Here is a 19,747-nt window from a genome sequence, read left to right on the forward strand (position 1 = left end):
GTGATAACTTTTAATTAGGAGCAGCAAGGGATGTCAAGTTTAGTGAATAAAGAATCGTAATTTTAAATCCTCTTTAATTTAAAGTTGGATTTTAAACCACAATTCTAAAATTGTCACTTTTAGGAAGTTGGCATTTTCTTGCTCCAACCATTTAGTGCCTGCAGCCTGTATCCTAGGTCAAACAACAAATCAAATATTCCTAGAGCGCGACTTGTCACACTTGAGGGTATCCAGGAGCTTGAAGCAGGTCTCAATCGAAGAGCCAGGTCTTCAGCCTTTCCTGAATTTGGCCAGCGTAGGGGAGGTACGGAGGTGGAGGGGGAAAGACGTTCCAGGCCTTGGCGGCAAGATGGGAGGAGCATCCCCTGATGTGACATGTGTGATTTATCTGTGCGAGGACCAGGTGTGCGGAGTGGAGGTTCCTGCAGGGGTGGTGGAAGTGCACAACGCCACATGACTAGGTGTAGCTGGCAGTTTATGCCACATGACTGGGTGTAGCTGGCAGTTAAGCTTCATGTATTGCTCCCAGAAAGTGAGACAAAGGAGAATAGGTAGGAAGGGCCGTCTCTGACTTAAAATGGGGGAGGAATTGTCACCCACCACAAAGCCTCTGCCTCAGCACTTTCACAAAGGGTACAACACTAGTTTTTTATGCCACCAGGAAAGTTAGAGCCAGGACAGGGGAGCCCAAAATTCCAAGCACCTCTAGGGGTTGAACCCTCTAGTAACGTCTACTTCAAAGCTGGCACTAAGGATAAATAGTGGAATTTCAGACCCAACTTCTGGACCTGTGGATACTACAGAAGAACTGCTGTGCTGCTCTGCCCCAAAATGGACTGCTGCTTGGCTGCCCTACTACTCTGCTACCCTACTATCCGCTACTCACTTGCTGAGAAGGAAGACAGGTCCTGCACCATTCATTCTAGTCTGAAGTGACTTCCAGGGTCAGCTGACTGACCTCCTGTTATGAGCTACAGGAACATAACAAGCTCTAGAGACCTCACTGCATCTGCTCAGCTGACCTGCTGCTTGGACCTGCAGCTGAATCTGTCTGAGCCCTGCTGGACTGAGTTCCAGATCCCCGAGAGGTGTCCCTCAGGTCCTGGACCCTTGGTGTGGCATTAGATGAGCTCTCTGTACAATAAAAGGAGAAATCCTGAGGTTCTGGGATCTTCATGAGCACAAACATGGCTGTTCTCACTAAGATCTTGCTACCACACACCGACCGCCAATGCAAAGCTCTGGTGAACCTAACTCGTGGTGCTACAACAACCGTCAGCGACGACTGGCATTGTGAGATCTGCACTCTGCACTACAGCATCGACAGCCCGCAGTGCCCACCAACGCGATTTTCCAGCAATAACCTTCCACCAAGCCCAACAGGATCTTTGCACTACAGCAACAACATCATCTATGCCTGGCCTGCTTCCCAAAGCCCCCTACACCTGAGCTCTTTGTGTGGACTTTAGAAGGCAATTCTTTCAGCGGGATTAACCTGGTGACTGTATCCGGCTAGCTGTCGGCCTGAACTTGTGACTTTCACCTGATCTCATGCGACCAGATAACCGCAAGTGGCGCTCTTACCTTTTATGTGCTATACTTACATTAAATCTTTGAAATTGCCTATCTCTGGATACTCTGATACAATTTTTGTTGCTTTCATGTTAAATAATTGATTACATTTTACTCTAATTTGGCATGTGATTTTTCTTATGTTGTATTTTTACTTCATTGCTGTTTGAAGTGCTGCATAAATAATTTACACATTGCCTCCACGTTAAGCCTGATTGCTTTTGCACCAAGCTTCCAAAGGGATAGGTACAGGTTAATTTGGGGTTTACATGTGTTTCACTATGACAGCAATTGTCATGCTGCTTGAATAGGGTTTCGCTCTTCTCAACCAATTACCCAATTTCCTACATTATGTATCAAAGGCAACAAACACTACACCAGTCAAGATGACAATTTTGTACTCCACAGGGACAGCAATGGCTACGTCCAGCCCTTAAAAATCTCCAAGTCACATTTTGGTGAATGTGAGGATGTCAAGCTTACAGTCCTCAATATGGTAAAGAATGTTTATATTATGTTTAAGTATTGAGAATTAAGAATGAACCTTACTAGAGGGGAGGATAATGATTTCTTACTAAACAGTGAAGGGGTGACAGGAAAACCATTTGATTTTCATACTTGAGTAACAGCTGATTAGCTGTTATCCCTGTGGGAGCCAGAAGGACGTAGCTGGAGAACACAATTACAGTACTAGGAGGTGCACGTCTGAGTACGGTTACAATAGGCTTTGGAAGGGTCAGTCTCTCCCTGCAAACCTATAAAATTTGCTCAGGTGCCCTAGGCACTTATACCTAGGTCCGGGAGTCCTTGCATGAACAAACAAGAATGACCATCAGTAAAAAAAAAAAAGAAAGAAATACATAAATAAAAATAATGAAGACAGAAGTAATGCCAGTCCGGTAGGCCTGGGTGTAGTTATGATACAAAGTGAATCCGGCCTATAGCGCTGCATCATATAGCCAGTTGAAATCTATCCAAACATGAGAAGTCCTTTGTGTGGACATACAATCATTTCCAATTGTTTCAAAGGTCATCATTGTTGTGACCAATCATAAAGCTCTCATCAACATATTTGGCAACATCAAGAGGAAGGGTTTGTGTGATAACCATTTTAGAATTGTGCCGAGGTTCAGCAAAGCCATAAACTGCTTTATATCTATTTCAGGTTTTGCTTGCCATCCACACTTCTGTTTTCCTCTACACCAGACGAGTACTTCCACAACAATGAGCAGCAAGTTTTATCCTCTGAAGGGCATCACTTATCTTTCTCTGGAAGACCACATCCTGACTGCCCATTGATGATCACGTTTATACCCAGCTTCGGAGAGACATGAACGAGGTTAAGAAGGTCTGAAGTGATGTAACCTCAAGAAGCTGAGGGCATTCAGACATATACATTCTGAACTTGCACATCGCAGTGAAAGAAATACTACAAGGATTTACTGTTTGGTCACTCATATCTCTGTAAAGGAAGTCTGGGGGCCATGCACATGCAAGACATTAAGCCATTATTGTGAGCGAGTGACTCCTAGGACAGAAACTGGGGTCCCCCTTTCTGGATGAACTGATGGAGGAGATGCCTGGATCGGTTTATGGGTCTCGGAGCATATGATCTTGAGCCTTTGGAGATGTCTTTGTTCTACGCAAAATATCTTGGTAAAAGCAGCTGTTGATATCTTTGAGCCCATCACTACTTAACAGTAGATTACTGGTGTGAGACATGAATACTCCAGATTTACAGAAATACCACATCAGCAGCAGATATGATTCCAACACTATACAAGGCATTTTTAACCATAAATGCCAGACACCACAAAAACGAACAAGTTGTCAAATTCACTACCAAACAGTTTGCAGACTTTGTGCACAACATAGGTTTCCAGCATTGCAAAACAGCCCTATTGACCCTAAAAAATTGACTAAGGAGTGATTCCAAAACACTTCGAAAAAAAAATCAGCTGATTGTCAAGCTGACATTACAACCCACCTCACAAGTGCTTTCCCACTCATTGAAGAATCACAATGACATGCCAATAAACACCACCCGTGAGCAGCCAGCAGAACTATTTCATAACAAAACTGGTGGCATCCCTGATACCTTCCAGAGGGACAGTTCCTAACTATGATCCCAAAACGAAACAGAGTATGAAGGAAAATGTTGAAAAGAAAAGAAAGCTAAATCATGACTTGGTCATGTTATACTCTGGAGCAAAGGACACTAGAGCTGTAAGACATCAACATGAATACAGGTGGGAGCTGCGTGATCCTCCTGGCAAAGCAGCAGACTGTCTTTAGAGTGGTGTTGAGGAGACAAGACTGGGAAGTATTAAGGGGCAAGCAGAGATCCATCTCTACTCCCCAAAACTCTTAAGCAGAATGAAGACCCAGAAAGCATGTGAGAAGTCTTAGCCTGATCAAACTACATGCACTGGCAGCTGGAAGGTGCATGAGTGCAAACTCCCTAGTCAGACTACATGGGGGGGCTTTATTGCAATCAATCTGTCAGGACCTCAGACAAACTTACACTTTTTTTTATCCTGGTACATCAGCATATGTGGGCTGGAGTCTAATATGCTGAAGCCATGGGAGCAGCTATATTACTTACAAGTCGGCTGCTGAGAAGTTGGCCCCTAGTACTTTTCACAGTGCTTCACTTATCTAACAACAAACATACTAGGAAAAAAAGAGTGGCCATACTCGATTACTTTTGTTTTCCTTACTGGAACAGTGCTGAGACCAGTCACTTGGTTAAAACTACACCACAGCACTATTTGCAGAAGTTAAGCCTACACACTTAGTATGCTATTTTCAACTGTGCCTTTCACTACACAATGTCCATAATTTTCACAGAATATTAATTCATTCATTCATTAGTAGATCTTTATGCGGCATTACTGCCATAAAAGCAGATAAATACATTTCAAAATATACAATGATATAAAAACATTAAGAGACAAGAAGCAATATAAAAGATAACAATTCCTAACATTCATCCAGTAACAATACAATAATCATAGTCCAGCCATATTCCTGAATAATGAGCAGGACTCCTCTGCAAATATTGCTATCCTCATCACATCTATCTTGCAGATCTATAAGCAGAAACTGCCATTACGGGCAACCTTCAGGAGGCTAACCTTTTTTGCCTGAGCCTCCACATGTTCGACAGAAAAAGAGGCAGCAAATACAATTAATTGCCTGGTATGACAATCAATGATCTACAGTGCCTAATTCCCAGGTTGCAGCAAAGCGGTAGAAGACACATACTTCTGTACCCATGGTAAATTGGCCAAAAGATCATAACATGTTCAATGGACTCAATCGTCTGGGGACATAAGGGGCAAACCCACCAGTCTCTTTGGGAAAATGCTACCATTTTGCCATAACTGAGCTGAGTGGCAGGCTCCCTACCTGAAAATTCATATAGAATGCTTTGGCTACAGGAGGCTCATTCATGTCCAGAAATCCTTCTAGGATACAATAATCTTTAAACTCAAGGAAGGAGGCGTTGAAGGTACCCGCCCTGGCAAGCACTAAGGTCAGATCATCTATATAATGCCAGTATATAAACTTTGGTGACTTTTTTGAGACCCTAATGTTTCTGTGGGGGGTGGAACAGAGGTTCCCACACCCCATCTCAGTCCATCGACATTTCACAAACCTGAGCCAGAGGATCTTAATGATGCCAGGGAGCCCCAAAACATCCTCCAGGCCCTGTTGGTATGGCTATAGCTCCGGGTTTGTCCAAATCCTACATCAATACAATATTGGTCTAAGTCCTACGTTATCGGAAAGAGATCTGAGTTCCAGATCAAGTTGAACAGAATATTAATCTTAGCACCTGCACTGTCACCACATTTAAAGTGTATTCCTGTCGTGTAGGCTCTCATTATCCTACTGAGACTACTGGATTTGTTGGGCAGAATCACTTGCACTGTAAGGGACATAGTCCAACCCACTACAGGTGACACCCGTCTGCCTAGTACGGGTTTTGCTCCGGCTAACTAGCAGTGCCTCATCTCCACCCAAGAGCAGGAATGATTGGGTAGCCGAGCGCATGACACAATTGAGTCCTCAGGGAAATTGTGGTCACTCAGATTGCATCCATTTCTCTTGTTACATTAGTCTCACATATACAAGGACAATCAGAGGCAGTATATAATTCAATAAGATTTTATTGAAGCAACTGCATCTTAGATAATAAAGCATGTACTGCAATAACTAGGACGATGAAGCATTACAGGATTAAAATTGAGACAAGGAGAATAAAGCATAAAGATAACGCTACCATATTGTCACTAGAATCATTAAAATAGCTCCTACCTAGGCTACGTTAGAGCACAGCATGTTAAGCTCTAATTCTGCCCTTCAGGTTCCCTTGGGAAGACATCACCTCTCATACCTGAGCAAGAGGCCTGTAGTCTATATAGGCAGCTGTAGCGAAGCACTCAGCAATCAGAATACAGTCATGGTCATCTGGCTGGAATCTCCCTCTAACGTACATGGGTCAAAGAAGTGTTTTTATAATAAAACAGTTGATGTTCAAAGAAAGTATCCCTACGTAAGAGTGTGTATGTTTCTATGAACACTAGAGACAAAGCGTTACCACATTTGACGGCGTCCTATCTTACTGCAGCCTTGAGAAAAGCACAGAGTGAAATAAATGTCTTGTTTAAGAACACAGTGCTGGCCTAGGTAAAGAACAGCTACAATAAAACAAGACTGCAAATGTGGCTATTGTTAAAATAATAAAACAAAGCTGAATAAAACATGTTTAGGTTAAAGTGCACAGCGGCAGGCCTAGTTTGCTAAAATAACATGTATGAAGCTATAACTAAAATGGCTACACAACATTCCAACCTAATATGCTTGCGAGTTCCCAGGAACATACTTATTTAAGGGACTCAGCATAGACTCATAACTCAAGATTTCTTTTCCTGTAACTACTGACTTGAAGGAACTAATGATTTGAGTATCGACAGGTTTGCTGCAAAGTGCGGCAATAACGCAAAGTATCACCCCTGACTGCATTTATGGACCTAGGGGGGCATAACACCACTATTTACAGGTGGCTCCTAGTAAATGGAAATGGCTCATCAATGCCTATCCAAGAGCACAGGATTTGTTTGGAATATTAATGTGATTGGAACACCAACAGCAAGGAGTCCTGATGTTTCCCATTTACAACTTCGCTGGAATTGGATTCTGCTACTCAGGTGCTCTTTAAGTTGTACCTCCCGGTGTTTCAGGAGCAGACTGTATGCCTAAACTCCCAGAGTCACTTCAGAATTGTCAGACCTGGAATCCTTGGCGTGGGTGCTCATGTCTTTTTTTGCCTCTGCTTCCCATGTTTTGACTGTATGCTGGACTCTCTTTCTGGTACTCTGGGCACTTTACCACTGCTGACCAGTGCTACAGTGCAACTGCTCTCTGTGTAAATTGTATGTGTAATTGGCTTCTCCGTGATTGGCATATATGATTTACTAGTAAGTCCCTAGGAAAGTGCACTAGAGATGCCCAGGGCCTGTAAATCAAATGCTACTAGTGGGCCTGAAGCACTGGTTGTGCCAACCACTTGAGTAGCCCTGTAAACATGGCTCAGACCTGCCACTGCAGTGTCTGTGTGTGCAGTTTTAAACTGCAAATTTGAACTGGCAAGTGTACCGACTTGCCAGGCCCAAACCTTCCCTTTTTATACATGTAAGGCACCCCTAAGGTATGCCCTAGTTAGCCAAATGGGCAGGGTGCAATGTATGTTAAAGGTGGGACATGTTCGGATGTGTTTTACATTTCCTAACAGTGAAATACTGCCAAATTTGGGTTTCACTGTTGCAAGGCATATCTCTCTCATAGGGTAACATGGAGACTGTCTAGAGCCAGCCCTGAGTAAGGCAGAATCTTGTGAACAACAGAGACTTCCCTTTGAAGTTTGCCTACTTCAAAAGGCAGAAAAGGGTATAAGTAGTGGACCCAAAACCCCAGATTTTCAGATTACTTCTGGAACCAAGAGGAACCTCTGCTAAGGAGAAGAGCTGGAGGAGTACTGCCCCTTTGCCTGTGCTTTGCTGGGTTGGCCTACAGTTGCTGCTTCTGCCTGAAAGAGGACAAAGACTGGACTGTGTGGTATCTTTCTGCTTGTGAAGTGTCTCCATGGGCTTGGACTGAGCTTGCCTCCTGTTTTGAAGCCTCAGGGCCATCAAAGACATCTTCTGCCTGCACCTGGACTCTCTGCTGTGACTCCTGCCCTGCCAAGTGGTGCCCTAACCAGTCCCTGGGCCCCTGAAAGGTGAAGTTGGTAGAACACGGACTGAAATCCAAGCACAGGATGCCATCCTGGGAAAGTATTGATGGACCACCTGCAACGCAGCTGTAAAAACGATGCGCCACCCGCCTCACGGCTGAAATCGATGCATCACCTGCATCACAGCTGAGAAATCAACGCATCCCCTGCATCCCGGCTGGAGAAACGACCAAAAACCCACTTGTGGCTGATGAAAATGATGCAAACCCTACGTAGCGTGGTTTTCCATCACCGTGCGGCCGGATTTTAAATGTATCATCGCTAGGCGTCAAAATCAACCTGAACCGGCACAGATCCGGGGTGGTCATCCGAAAATCGATGCATCGCTCTCTTGCGGGAGGGAAAAACAACGCATCGCCTACCGACCGGAGAGGAAATGACACAATGCCTCTCTTGCGAGTAAGGAATCGACGCATCTCTGACTTTTCTGATGCATGCTCGCCCCCTGCTGCTCTATTTTTGAAGCAACCAGGTACTTTGTGCTACATCAACTTTTCCATTTTTTTCTATGGAGTAAGATTCTATTATTTTGAAAATTCATAACTTTACTTGTGTTTGTTAGATTTTTGTCGTTTTGGTCTTGTTTGATTTAGATAAATATTCGCTATTTTTCTAAACAGGTGTGGTGTCTATTTTGTAATGTTTTTACTGTATTACAGTGTGCTGGTACAAATACTTAACACATTGCCTTTGAGATAAGCCTGACTGCTTGTGCCAAGCTACCAAGTGGGTGAGCAGAGGCTATATTAAGTGTGTTTCTCCATTGCCTTGACTAGAGTGGGGGTCCCTGCTTGGACAGAGTGTAAACTGACTGCCAACCAGAGAGTCCATTTCTAACAAGAATTATCTAGCTATAGAATAATTTGTTCATTAATCAGGTCTGCTTTCTTTGAATCGGAATCTCAACAGCTCATTTGTATTAGTAATGTGTATCCAATCAGTGATTAACACAACCTTAAGAAACTACACTGTGTAACTAAATGCATATGTCCTTATATATGAAACTGTCATTATGCAAAGAGCTACGAAACCCACTAGTTCTGGTTCACAGAAATAAAACTGAAAATAGTAAAGCTCAACTGACAATGCAAAGAGACAAGGACAAACCCTGACGTGCAATTCGCCATTTATCAGACTGCTGAAAAAAGCTCCCTGTTGGTACTAACAGTGATGTAGACCTCAAACCCCGAACTGGTCATCACAAGATATCAGGAATATCAGCGTGAGCAGCTGCCCAAGTCCACACATGCAGCTGACCAACATGGGGTCCCACGGCAGTGAGGCCCTCTATCCAAGGCCTCACATCTATGGTTTAGTGCTGCAAGGCCCTAAGGATGTGGTGTCCCTTTCCCTGGGCCTTGCAATCATGTATAGATCTGCAAGGAAAAGTGATGGGACTCACCACCTCTGGGACTCGCAGAACTGGACAATGATTGCGAGGCCCAGTGGAAGGTCCCCCCCTTCCCTGGGTCTTGCATCGCTACACCATAGTTGTGATGCCCCTGTAAGAAGGAGCCTCTCCCGAGCTTCGTACTCATGGTGTAGCGCTGCAAAGCATAAAGTGAGGGGCACCAGGCAAGATGGCCAACCATTCACATTTGCTGGTTTGGCCTGCAATCAGTGATCCAGTCATGCCCACACAAAGGTAATACAGAACGCCCTCTGTCCCACGTTTTGGCAACCCGCACTTTTTGCCCTTTCAAAGGACAAGCAACTCTCACTCTTTCAGCTCTTGATGATTTGTCAAAGAGTTGCTTGTTGGCAGCTGGGAGGAAAGTGCTGCAGCACAGGAGGGGCCTTGAACAAAGCAGCTTCAGGACACCTTCAGGTATTTAAATACAAACAGCTCTGAATGAGTGAATCAGATCCGTTCACAGGACCTGTTCAAAAGTACATCTTTGGTGTATATTTCTTGCATTAAGCCTGCTTCAAAGCACTGAAAATTTGTCAAATCATTGAACGAAGACACAGCAAGAGTTTTATTTACCAAGGATTAAACAGTTGGTTAAATTCAAAGGCAAAAGACATCAGTATACTGAGACTTGGTGCAAAGGCTATACATTTACTACTGTATTACGTTTAGGTGAACATATGATGTGGCTAGCACTTCTCTCCTCTCAGGTAATATTCAGTCCACTTTTGTAATCACATGCTTTCTTCCTAGCAGTTTTTATGTAGAATAAAAATACTGCCAATCTGGCCAAAAGGGAGAAGAGCAATAAGTTCAGAAACGTGACTGCTCAAGAGCACACAATTTGGCAAAATGGGAAGCCGGAAATAAAAAACATACATCTCATAGTTCGACATTTGCAACTAGTCCACAACTGAGGTGACAGTAATTCTGATGGTAAGGCCAAGGGGCTGCCTTTCCCAGGGAAATGTCACTCTCTTATGGGCCCCGCCCACCTATACAACAGTGTTTATTTCCATCATATTCAAGTCAAATAGTAAAGCTGAGATTTGATGTCAAATATCCTAGTTCAAAGGCTAAAACATACCTACTGCTCCAAGTCATGTGGCAGTGGGTACTTTTTGGACAGTATGCGTGGCAAATACTGATATTTACCACTGGTGTTCCAAAGCTTACAAATTTCATTCCATTTGCATACTAGAATACGAAATTTCCTAGCTATCGTGAAGGAAAGTTTCAATTCTATTAAGGACACGGAGGCGAGGATTATGCAGATCTTTCTTCACTCTTTATTCAACAGCAAGTTCAAAGTTAAACAAAACATGAACAAAAAAACTACAAGTTCCATGAGCCCGCCGCCATGGTAACGAGTATCCAATGAGGTGCACTCCTTCACGTCGGTATAAATAGCCCGAAATACGTCACACTTCCTCGACTTCACTGCGGAAGGAATCCTGGTAGAGTCAATTGGTCGTAGTTTCGGAACCTAAAAAAATAGGTATAATCAGATGCAAATCCGATAGAACACAGAAAACCTACCAAAGGCAACAAAGTTATGAACCTTAAAACACATATAAATGTAAATACATCTGAATCAAGTGTTACCTGAAAAATTAAAATATGAGCAGAATAACCAATAAATAAAGGCATAAACGCAAGTATACTACCTTGCTACGCAGATAGATGTAATCGGGAGGGAACATATCCGCGAAATGTATGTGGGTGGGATAATCCTCGCCTCCGTGTCCTTAATAGAATTGAAACTTTCCTTCACGATAGCTAGGAAATTTCGTATTCTATCACAGGACCGGAGGCGAGGATTATGCAAGTTCAAAGCTTACTTACCACCAGTGCGGCTGCGTCATGAATTGGTTTAAAGTAAAACTTCTTAAAAGTAGACTCTGAAGACCAATCAGCAGCATGCATGATGTCCTCCAATCTGCCCCCCACTTGTATGGCTTTGGAAGCCATAGCTCCCCGAGTAGAATGAGCCCCAAAAACTCGAATATCTATTCCTGCCTCAGAGAGAATCCACCGAATCCATCTGGCAATGGAGGGAGAAGAAACCGCCCTAAACGGTTTCTTAATAGAAATCAACAATTGAGTCTCACCTGGAGGTCTACAAGAACTGGTCACTTCCTCATAGACTTTGAGACATCTAACCACACATAGCCTCGGGGAATCAGGAAAAACGGGATAGGATACCGACCTGGTATTATTTTTTGTTCTCCTTGCAATAGTAAACGTGACTCCTTCTGGAGTAAAGACTCGAGCGGAAACATCCAGTGCTCTGATATCTGACACACGCTTACAGGAAATGAGGCAGAGAAGCATGGCTAATTTTGCCGACAATTCCTTCATCGACAAATATTGGTTGTCCCGCCAAGAGGATAAGAGATTAAGAACCAAGTTCACATCCCAGAGCTCCGAATATCTAGGTTGTGGAGGTCTGGAGAGTCTAATACCCTTAAGAAGTTTACAAATCCAGGGATGCCCCCCAATCGGGAGATTATTCAGGGAGGATGGCCCGCGGAGATGGCCGAACGAAAAGAATTGATAGTGCGATACGCTAAGCCGGATGCCGCTAATTCCGCCAGGAAATTGATGATGTCGGCAATACTGGCCCCCATGGGATCGCAGTGTTTGCCCACACACCAACTAGACCACCTATTCCATGCTGATCTATATCGTTTGCATGTACCAGGGGCCCAGGCCTGTGCGATGAAGTTATTAGCTTCCTGCGAAAGTCGGTTGTTTTGCCAACGATGCCGGAAATCTTCCAAGCTATGAGGGGAAGATGACCTTGAAGGATTAGAGGGTGACAGAACCCCGACGGATCCAGGAGTATCGAGGGAAAATCCGGTAGGCGAAGAGGACACTCGCACGAGAGTTCCAGCAGAGTCGGGAACCATGCCTGTGACCTCCACCAGGGGGTTATTAGAATCACCGTCGCCTCTTGGCGGCGAACTTGAGCAGCAACCCGCGGGATAAGAAGAAACGGGGGAAAAGCATAACCCTGAAGAGTGCCCCAATGTTGGAGAAACGCATCTACTGCCAACGCTCCCGGATCCGGACGCCAGCTGAAGTATAGGGGAAGCTGAGCATTCCAACGAGACGCAAAGAGATCCACTGAACAGGGACCCCAATGATCCATGATCGCCTGAAAAACCGAGCGATGTAGTCGCCAATCGCTGGGATCCCGGAGAAACCGAGAATTCCAGTCTGCCCACACATTCTGGGTTCCCGGAAGATACTCTGCTGTGACTGAGATTTGGTGTTGAAGGCAAAAATGCCAAAAATCTATCGCTAGCCCCGCTAGGGCTCTTGATCTTGTTCCCCCTAAACGATTTATGTATTGCACCGCCGATACGTTGTCCATCCGTAGCAGAACTACGCATGAGACTTTGTCTCTCGTGAGAGACTTGATCGCAAAAGAACCCGCCAGGAGCTCCAGGCAGTTGATATGCATGGTTAGTTCCTGCGGGGTCCAGCGTCCCCCCAACGAGATGTCCCCGCAACGAGCCCCCCATCCCTGGCGACTGGCGTCTGACTCGATCACCAGATCCGGGGCTGCTCCAAAGATGGCCCTGCCATTCCATGCCTCCATGTGGTCCAGCCACCAAAACAACTCCGTCCTTGCCTCTTGAGACAGGGAGATCAACTCGGAGTACGTCACCCCTCGGCGAAGGTGAAACGCTTTCAAGCGTTGCAGGGCTCTGTAGTGTAGGGGACCCGGAAAAATGGCTTGAATCGAAGACGAAAGCAGGCCTACCACTCTGGCTAACTGGCGTAGAGAGATCTGGTCTCGTTGAAGGACCTTTCTCAGTTCCTTCTTTATCTTGGAAATCTTCGTCGCCGGGAGACTGAGAGACGCCGATCGGGAATCCACTAGAAACCCTAGGAAGACTAACGATTGAGTCGGAGTAAGTTGCGACTTCTGTTGGTTGATCACAAAACCAAGGTCCTGGAAAAGCGCAATAGTTGTGTTCAGATTGTATATCAACTGAGACCTGGACTGATCCATCAAAAGGATGTCGTCCAGATAAATTATGAGGCGAATGCCTTGTAACCTCAGTGTTTCCACTACTGGTTTGAGAAGTTTTGTGAAGCACCACGGCGCCGACGACAGGCCGAAGGGGAGTGTGGTGAATTCGAACACCTGGTTGTTCCATAAGAACTGCAGGAATCTGCGATGGGGTGGAAAAATAGGGACCGTGAGGTACGCGTCCTTGAGATCTAGACGAACCATCCAGTCCCCTTGTAAGAGGAGGTCGCGGAGCATGTGAATACCCTCCATTTTGAAATGTCTGTAAACCACCCATTCGTTGAATGCACGAAGATTGATAACGGGACGAAACCCTTTGTCTTTCTTTTCCACCAAGAAGATGTTGCTTACGAAGCCTGTGGGGTGAAGGGAAGTGAAGGAAATGGCATCCTTGTGAAGAAGGGCCTGAACCTCTAAATCTATGAGTTCTGAGTCTTCTGCCGAGAACCCGATGGGCTGAGGCAGTTTCTCCTGAAATGGGGTACCCCAGAATTCTATTTGAAAACCTGCGACAGTTTGTAGAACCCATGCGTCGGAGGTAATGCGCCTCCAATTGTCCCTGAAAAACCTTAATCTCCCGCCAAAATTTGTTGGGGAAAAAGGGATAAGCCTCACCAGAGGGACCTCCTGGGGCATTAGATGCTCCTCGCGCATTTCTGGACCCTCTGCTTCTTCCCCTGCCTCTGTTGGGGAAGAAGGTTCCTTGTCTGCCGTCTCTCCAACCGTTGTTGCGGAAGGAGCTGGGGCCTTGCTGGAAAGGACGGCCGGAAGAGCGACCCCTGCCTCGCCCGGCCCCGCCAAAAACCTTGTTGGGGAAAACCTTCTTAATCGAAGATTGCGCTTTATCCAAAGCTGAAAACGTAGCCACAAATTTTCCCAACTCTTTCACAAAAGGATCGCCAAATAAATTGCCTTGGGCAACAGCCCCTGCCTCCGAGTTAGACAGTTCCCCTAACTTGGGGTCGATTTTGATCAATAAAGACCTGCGTCTTTCTGCAGAGATGGCACAGTTCGCGTTGCCCAGAAGACAAACAGCTCTCTGAGCCCATCCCGCTATGATGTCCGTCTGAAGGGGAGTGTTTGCTTGCTTGGCCCGCTCCGCCAATTGAATAATCTGTGTGAGGGGACCTAACACATCAAGAAGTTTATCTTGGCATGCCCTCCAGGAGCGATCAATCCCTTTTTTGGGATCCTTGGTGTACTTGGTAAAAAACGTACACATTTTAGGGTCAATAACTGGCGTGAAAGCGACCTTATCCGATAAAGACGGGCGTGGGCACTCCGCCCGTAGACGAGCGCGCACCTCTTTGTCCAGAGGTTGCCTAATTTTACTGGCGACATATTCAGCCACCTTGTGGTCTGGACGCCACTCCGAGGAACGCGGATGGTAGATACCCTCCGGCTCAAACATATCGGAGTCAGAATCGGCGTGATCCGAAGGATCTGGTAGGGTAGCACCCGGACGCCAAGGGCGACCCGAGTCGTCATCTAAAGATGATGAGTCCTCATCTGAACCTCCCATGAAGCCTTTAGGGGATCCCAGATCAGGGTTCCATAGGTGGTGAAGCTTGTCACCCAGTACTCCGGGCAAACGGTCCTCCCGGGAGGGTACGCGCTTATGCGCGCGCGCACTCTTGGGATTGGGTGAAAATACACCATCCCCCAGGTGCCCCGCGTCGCGCTTGCGCATTTTCCTGGGGGCCGAAAGGGTAGAGGAATCACCCTCCGCTCCCGTCACACCAAACATGCCCGTACCTCTGGACACCTGTTCAGTAAGTTTAGCTACAGTATCCCTAAGAGGGGCTAAAGCGTGAGAAATAGCCTGGGAAAACAAGGCGTCCACCCCAGGGGGAAGGGTACGGTGAGAGGGACCCTCACCTGGGGACATGTTGGTAAAAGGTTCATTCTCTTGAGAGGAATGCATAATGAGGACTATGACAGAGTGTACACCCAACAAAAAATATACAATATATAGGGTAAATCCCTACCCTCTCTGTCACTGATAGTAAAGTCAAGAAGTAATGCCTTCCCTAATGGGGTAATTCTTACCCAAACGGGTGTCAAGGTAGGGAAGAGAAAAAATGCACCAGAGTGCCAAGCATGTAATAGAGGAGAAACCCTCAATTCTGGGAAGAAGAGAAAGAAAAAAGCAAACGCGAAGCGCGAGCCGAGCGCTGAGAGAGACACGCTCTCCGATAATAAGGAACACAGCGCGCGCTCCCTCTGGTGGGCCCGACGTGTATTAAACACGCCGAGGGCCGAAAAGAAATGAAACGCTCGAGCGGCACGTCCGTTCCGGACCGCTCATAGCAACGAAGTTGCTATACAAACTAAAGCACCGCAAAACAATTGAGCGGCAACGCGCCAAGTCAAGAAACAAACTCCCAACTGGAGGCAGAAAAGGCACTTATCTGACACGTAGCAGTGAAGAAAGAGGAAGTGTGACGTATTTCGGGCTATTTATACCGACGTGAAGGAGTGCACCTCATTGGATACTCGTTACCATGGCGGCGGGCTCATGGAACTTGTAGTTTTTTTGTTCATGTTTTGTTTAACTTTGAACTTGCTGTTGAATAAAGAGTGAAGAAAGATCTGCATAATCCTCGCCTCCGGTCCTGTGATAGAATCAATTTTCTACAGCTGCTGGTCATAAATGTGCAAAAGCTAGGAGTCAAGGCTTATTGCAGGAGATGGTAAAGGGATTATAACACAAATTAAGTATGAATAGCAATCACAATCGATAGGCTCAACTCAATCTGCATCCAAGTTATTTTTTAAGATGGCTTGCTTCAGAGGGTGGGGATTTAGAAAGACAACCCAAAATCGGCTAGGTAACTCATAGTTTCTCTGCTCACCAACAAACATCTTCTACATATGCACTGTGTCTCCACATGTGCAACGTGTCTCCAAAGGCACCAAGTGTCCTGTGAAGTGATAATGGGAAAGATGGCCACCCTACATGGGCCTCCCCATGCTAAACTATGGCTTTAAGGCCCAAGGGAGGGGAGTTCCCTCTCCTGGATCCCACAGTGATGAGACATATTTGTGGCCCATGGTAGGGGAAACTCCTCCACTGGGCCTTACAGAGCTAGTCCATAGTTGTGAGGCCTAGAACAGTGGGACCCCTTACCATGGGCATTGCAGTACCAGACAACAGCTGTGAAGCCCGGGAGATGGGACAACCCTCCTCTGGGCCTTGCAGACTGTGCCTGGGAACACAGGGGAGTGGGCCCACGTCCCCTGGGCCTCAGAGCACTAGATGTGAGGCCCAGGGAAAAGCGCCTCCCTCTCACCTGGCACTCGGAGATCTGGGTCATGGTAGGAAGGTGCAGGGGAAGGAAACACTCAGCTGAGCTTGCAGAGCTAGACCATTGCTGTGAAGCCCAGAAAATAGGACTCCCCTACCTTGGGGTCCACTCTCTTGGGGCTCACAGCTCTAGACCATGGTTGCGAAGCCCAGTGTTGTTGGGGCCATACCTTAGATCTTGTAGCCATGGTCCAGTGCTACGAGGCCCAATGGAGATAGGCTTCCTCCCCTACACCTAGGCAAACCTTTCTACCCATTGTGACTAACATAATTTATTTTATATAAATATAGTTGTTTTTATTATTAAAATGTTAACATATATGTATTTATTTTATTACAGTTATTACATATGTTTTAATTATTTTACTGATATCTGCACCAGAAGAGTTGCTTCTTGCAAAGTCACTTCAATAATTAATGGCCCTTCCTGTGATGTCATTTACTCTGACTGTACGCAAACTAGATAGGCCTCTCACATTTCTTCTCTGCTCAGGGCCGCAAAAGTCCTAGACCTGCCCTGGACAGTAAAGGTACTCTTCACATAGTGACCCTGTGAAAATCGAATATAAGATGGTGAACACAAGGTGATTTAGAAAGGGTGGATTTTCAGCTGTTTGTCGAGGTATGGTAGCATGCAACCTCCCCGAGACATGTGGGCAGACTCTTTCTGTTTGTTTTTGAGGGAAGATATGACTAGTGACTGTTCAGGCTGTGCTCGGGGAACAGCCCCAACAAATCTCCTCCATGGCATTGCCTGCTACAAAGCTGCTACTGTAGTGATGGACTCAACGCCTCTTCCACTACTACAGGCCCTGCCTCCTCTCTCCGGAGGCTCATATAACATTTCTTCAAGCTTTACAGGTCTGACGATGCACTGCTGAACAGGAAACAAGTTAGGAGTGGACTGAGTTTCCCACTATTTTAAGAAAAGGGAGCCTGTTTCCTTCACCTGAAGCAGAGAGATGTTACTTTGTGTCCCAGCACTGCAGCTGACTGCATTTCCAAATACTATGCATGTAACCTCACCATGAATGTTTGTAAACAAACCTCTATCCTACTGTCAACAACACAGTTATTGGTGCAAATGACTAAAGAAGGGGGTTATGTTTTAGTCTAATCTGCAGAACAGGGATCAATTAACCATTCTACTGCTTAATAAATTGAACATGTGAGGCACTTTTGAGCTTTGAAGCTTGATGAAGAACAGCTGCAGGAAAGAAAACGTGTATAAACAACAAGCTTAATGTTAAATAAAAATACACAGGCACATTTTGTTTACCTAAGTTAAAAAATGTACCAAGTGTCCCTTTAAAAATACTGTCACCTTTAGCTAGAGACCTTAGATACACATTATTATGTGGAAAATGCATGTATTTTATTTTTAAAAAACACCGAAAATGCTTTTTGTAGTTATGTTAATTTATTATTTTGGTAAAATAATCCTTTGACTATTTAAGTCAGGATGATTACAAGAGCATTACATCACTTCTTGTGACTTCACTACCTGTGATGTGTTATTAATTGCATATGGTGCCTTTCTGGTGACATTTGTTCCGATGCATGTGTACTGGGAGATGTTGGAAAAGATAAGATACACGGAGCCGGAAGCATAGCTGGAAGAATCTATGTCAGGACCGGAGGCGAGTATTATGCATTCTCTTCTCCACTAAACAGCTGCCTACTCTTCCCTTAGCATTCGTGATTATTCGCAGCTTTCGCACCGCGTGAAAATGTTGATAGGTTGCGAAATCAGAAATCTTCCATTACCAACAATTCAGGAAGAAGCCGGACATCAGTTTCGTTGGGCAAGGGAGTGGGGGGTGGGGCGCTTTAGAAATGGAAAGGAGACTGGGAGCTCGCTTTATAATTATTTAAGTAAACGTGGCGGCCATGGTGGAATTTAGATAATTTTGTGTCTCATGGAAAAGTCGATATTAAGTTTGGTGCGAATCAAAGATATATCGGCCAATCTTTCTTATTTGAAACACACTGTTTTTTTCAAACAACAATACTCCTTCCTTTTTAAATACCGGATGCCTTAGTTCATAAAAAGATTAGTAGTTGAAAACCGGCTACAATGTTTGCTGTATTGGCACAGAGACTAGAAAGAAATATACATTTTGAACATTATATTTTTCTGTATTGTTTCTGTTTTTTAAGATCCTAAAAGCTACACCGACTATTTCTAATTTAAATTTGGGTTTTTGCAATAGGGTGCACTTGTTATTTGCGGATCATTCAGTGTCCTTCTTCCATTTCAGTGCAATTAAACAGGGTTACACCAAAAGCAATGACAAGCTTTACGATACTTACCAAAAACCCCACCACATAGAGACAGGTGATGAAGCGGATACGCTTCCCTCCTGGAGTGAAAACAACCGCTGAAACCTCGGTATCCATTAATACAAAATGCGTGCCCTTTAGGCCAACAGCGACATTCTGAAGCTGTGATAAGTACCCGAATATCTGCAATCCAAAAGCCTGTGGCAATAGGAGCTGATGACTTGGGCTAGAGAGCATCAGGGACGGTACACTTATTGTTCCGCCCCCAAAATCCTGTAATCTAGACCGCGCCTCCTTGATGTCCTGTGGTCGTCGTGCTAGTTGTGGCAAGCTGTATGGTTAACAGCTGCGCTTTCTAGTGATTGCCACACTCTCCCGGCGCTCTTACAGTTTCTAACAACACTGACGTCTTCCTCACCAGTGCTGCACTTGTTCAAGTCAGTAACCCTTTCAGATGCTCATCGATATTCACGCCACCAGCTACGCCAGAATGAGTTCAGGAAGAAGTGTGCCATCACATTAGTTTTATTTGTTCGTGTCTCTTCAGACACACAAGCTGCTGCTGTTCGCATTGTTCTAGTAAACGTCCTTTTGTCACTCTCATTAGTGTTGGAGCATACATATTAATGTTTTGGTGACCCAGACGTTAGCATTAGGTGGCACTTATATTCATAGAGAAACAGCTGCATTGACACATGTTTTAAAAATGCTCACATTTTATTTAATACTGGACATTGTGTCTACCAGAATTGACACATAATTCCAGTGGCCCTGCATATAACTAAAGCACTTCAATTTACCTTACTCCTCTTTCTGCAGCAAAAAATA

The 19,747-nt window shown here is 45.2% G+C and overlaps 1 protein-coding gene across 1 annotated transcript in view; it reads right to left on the minus strand.

Annotated features, from left to right (window-relative positions):
- The window catches only part of MFSD9 (major facilitator superfamily domain containing 9), a 122,525-nt gene extending 103,176 nt beyond the window's left edge, over positions 1-19,349 (minus strand). Inside the window, exon 1 of the mRNA XM_069204439.1 lies at positions 18,950-19,349. Within this exon, the coding sequence (XP_069060540.1) occupies positions 18,950-19,156 (207 nt within the window). The 5' untranslated portion in view covers positions 19,157-19,349. The remainder of the gene's footprint in view (positions 1-18,949) is intronic.
- Between the last annotated feature and the right edge of the window lie 398 nt (positions 19,350-19,747).

Source organism: Pleurodeles waltl, chromosome 8 (assembly GCF_031143425.1).
Source record: "Pleurodeles waltl isolate 20211129_DDA chromosome 8, aPleWal1.hap1.20221129, whole genome shotgun sequence".
Taxonomy (NCBI): Eukaryota; Metazoa; Chordata; class Amphibia; order Caudata; family Salamandridae; genus Pleurodeles; species Pleurodeles waltl.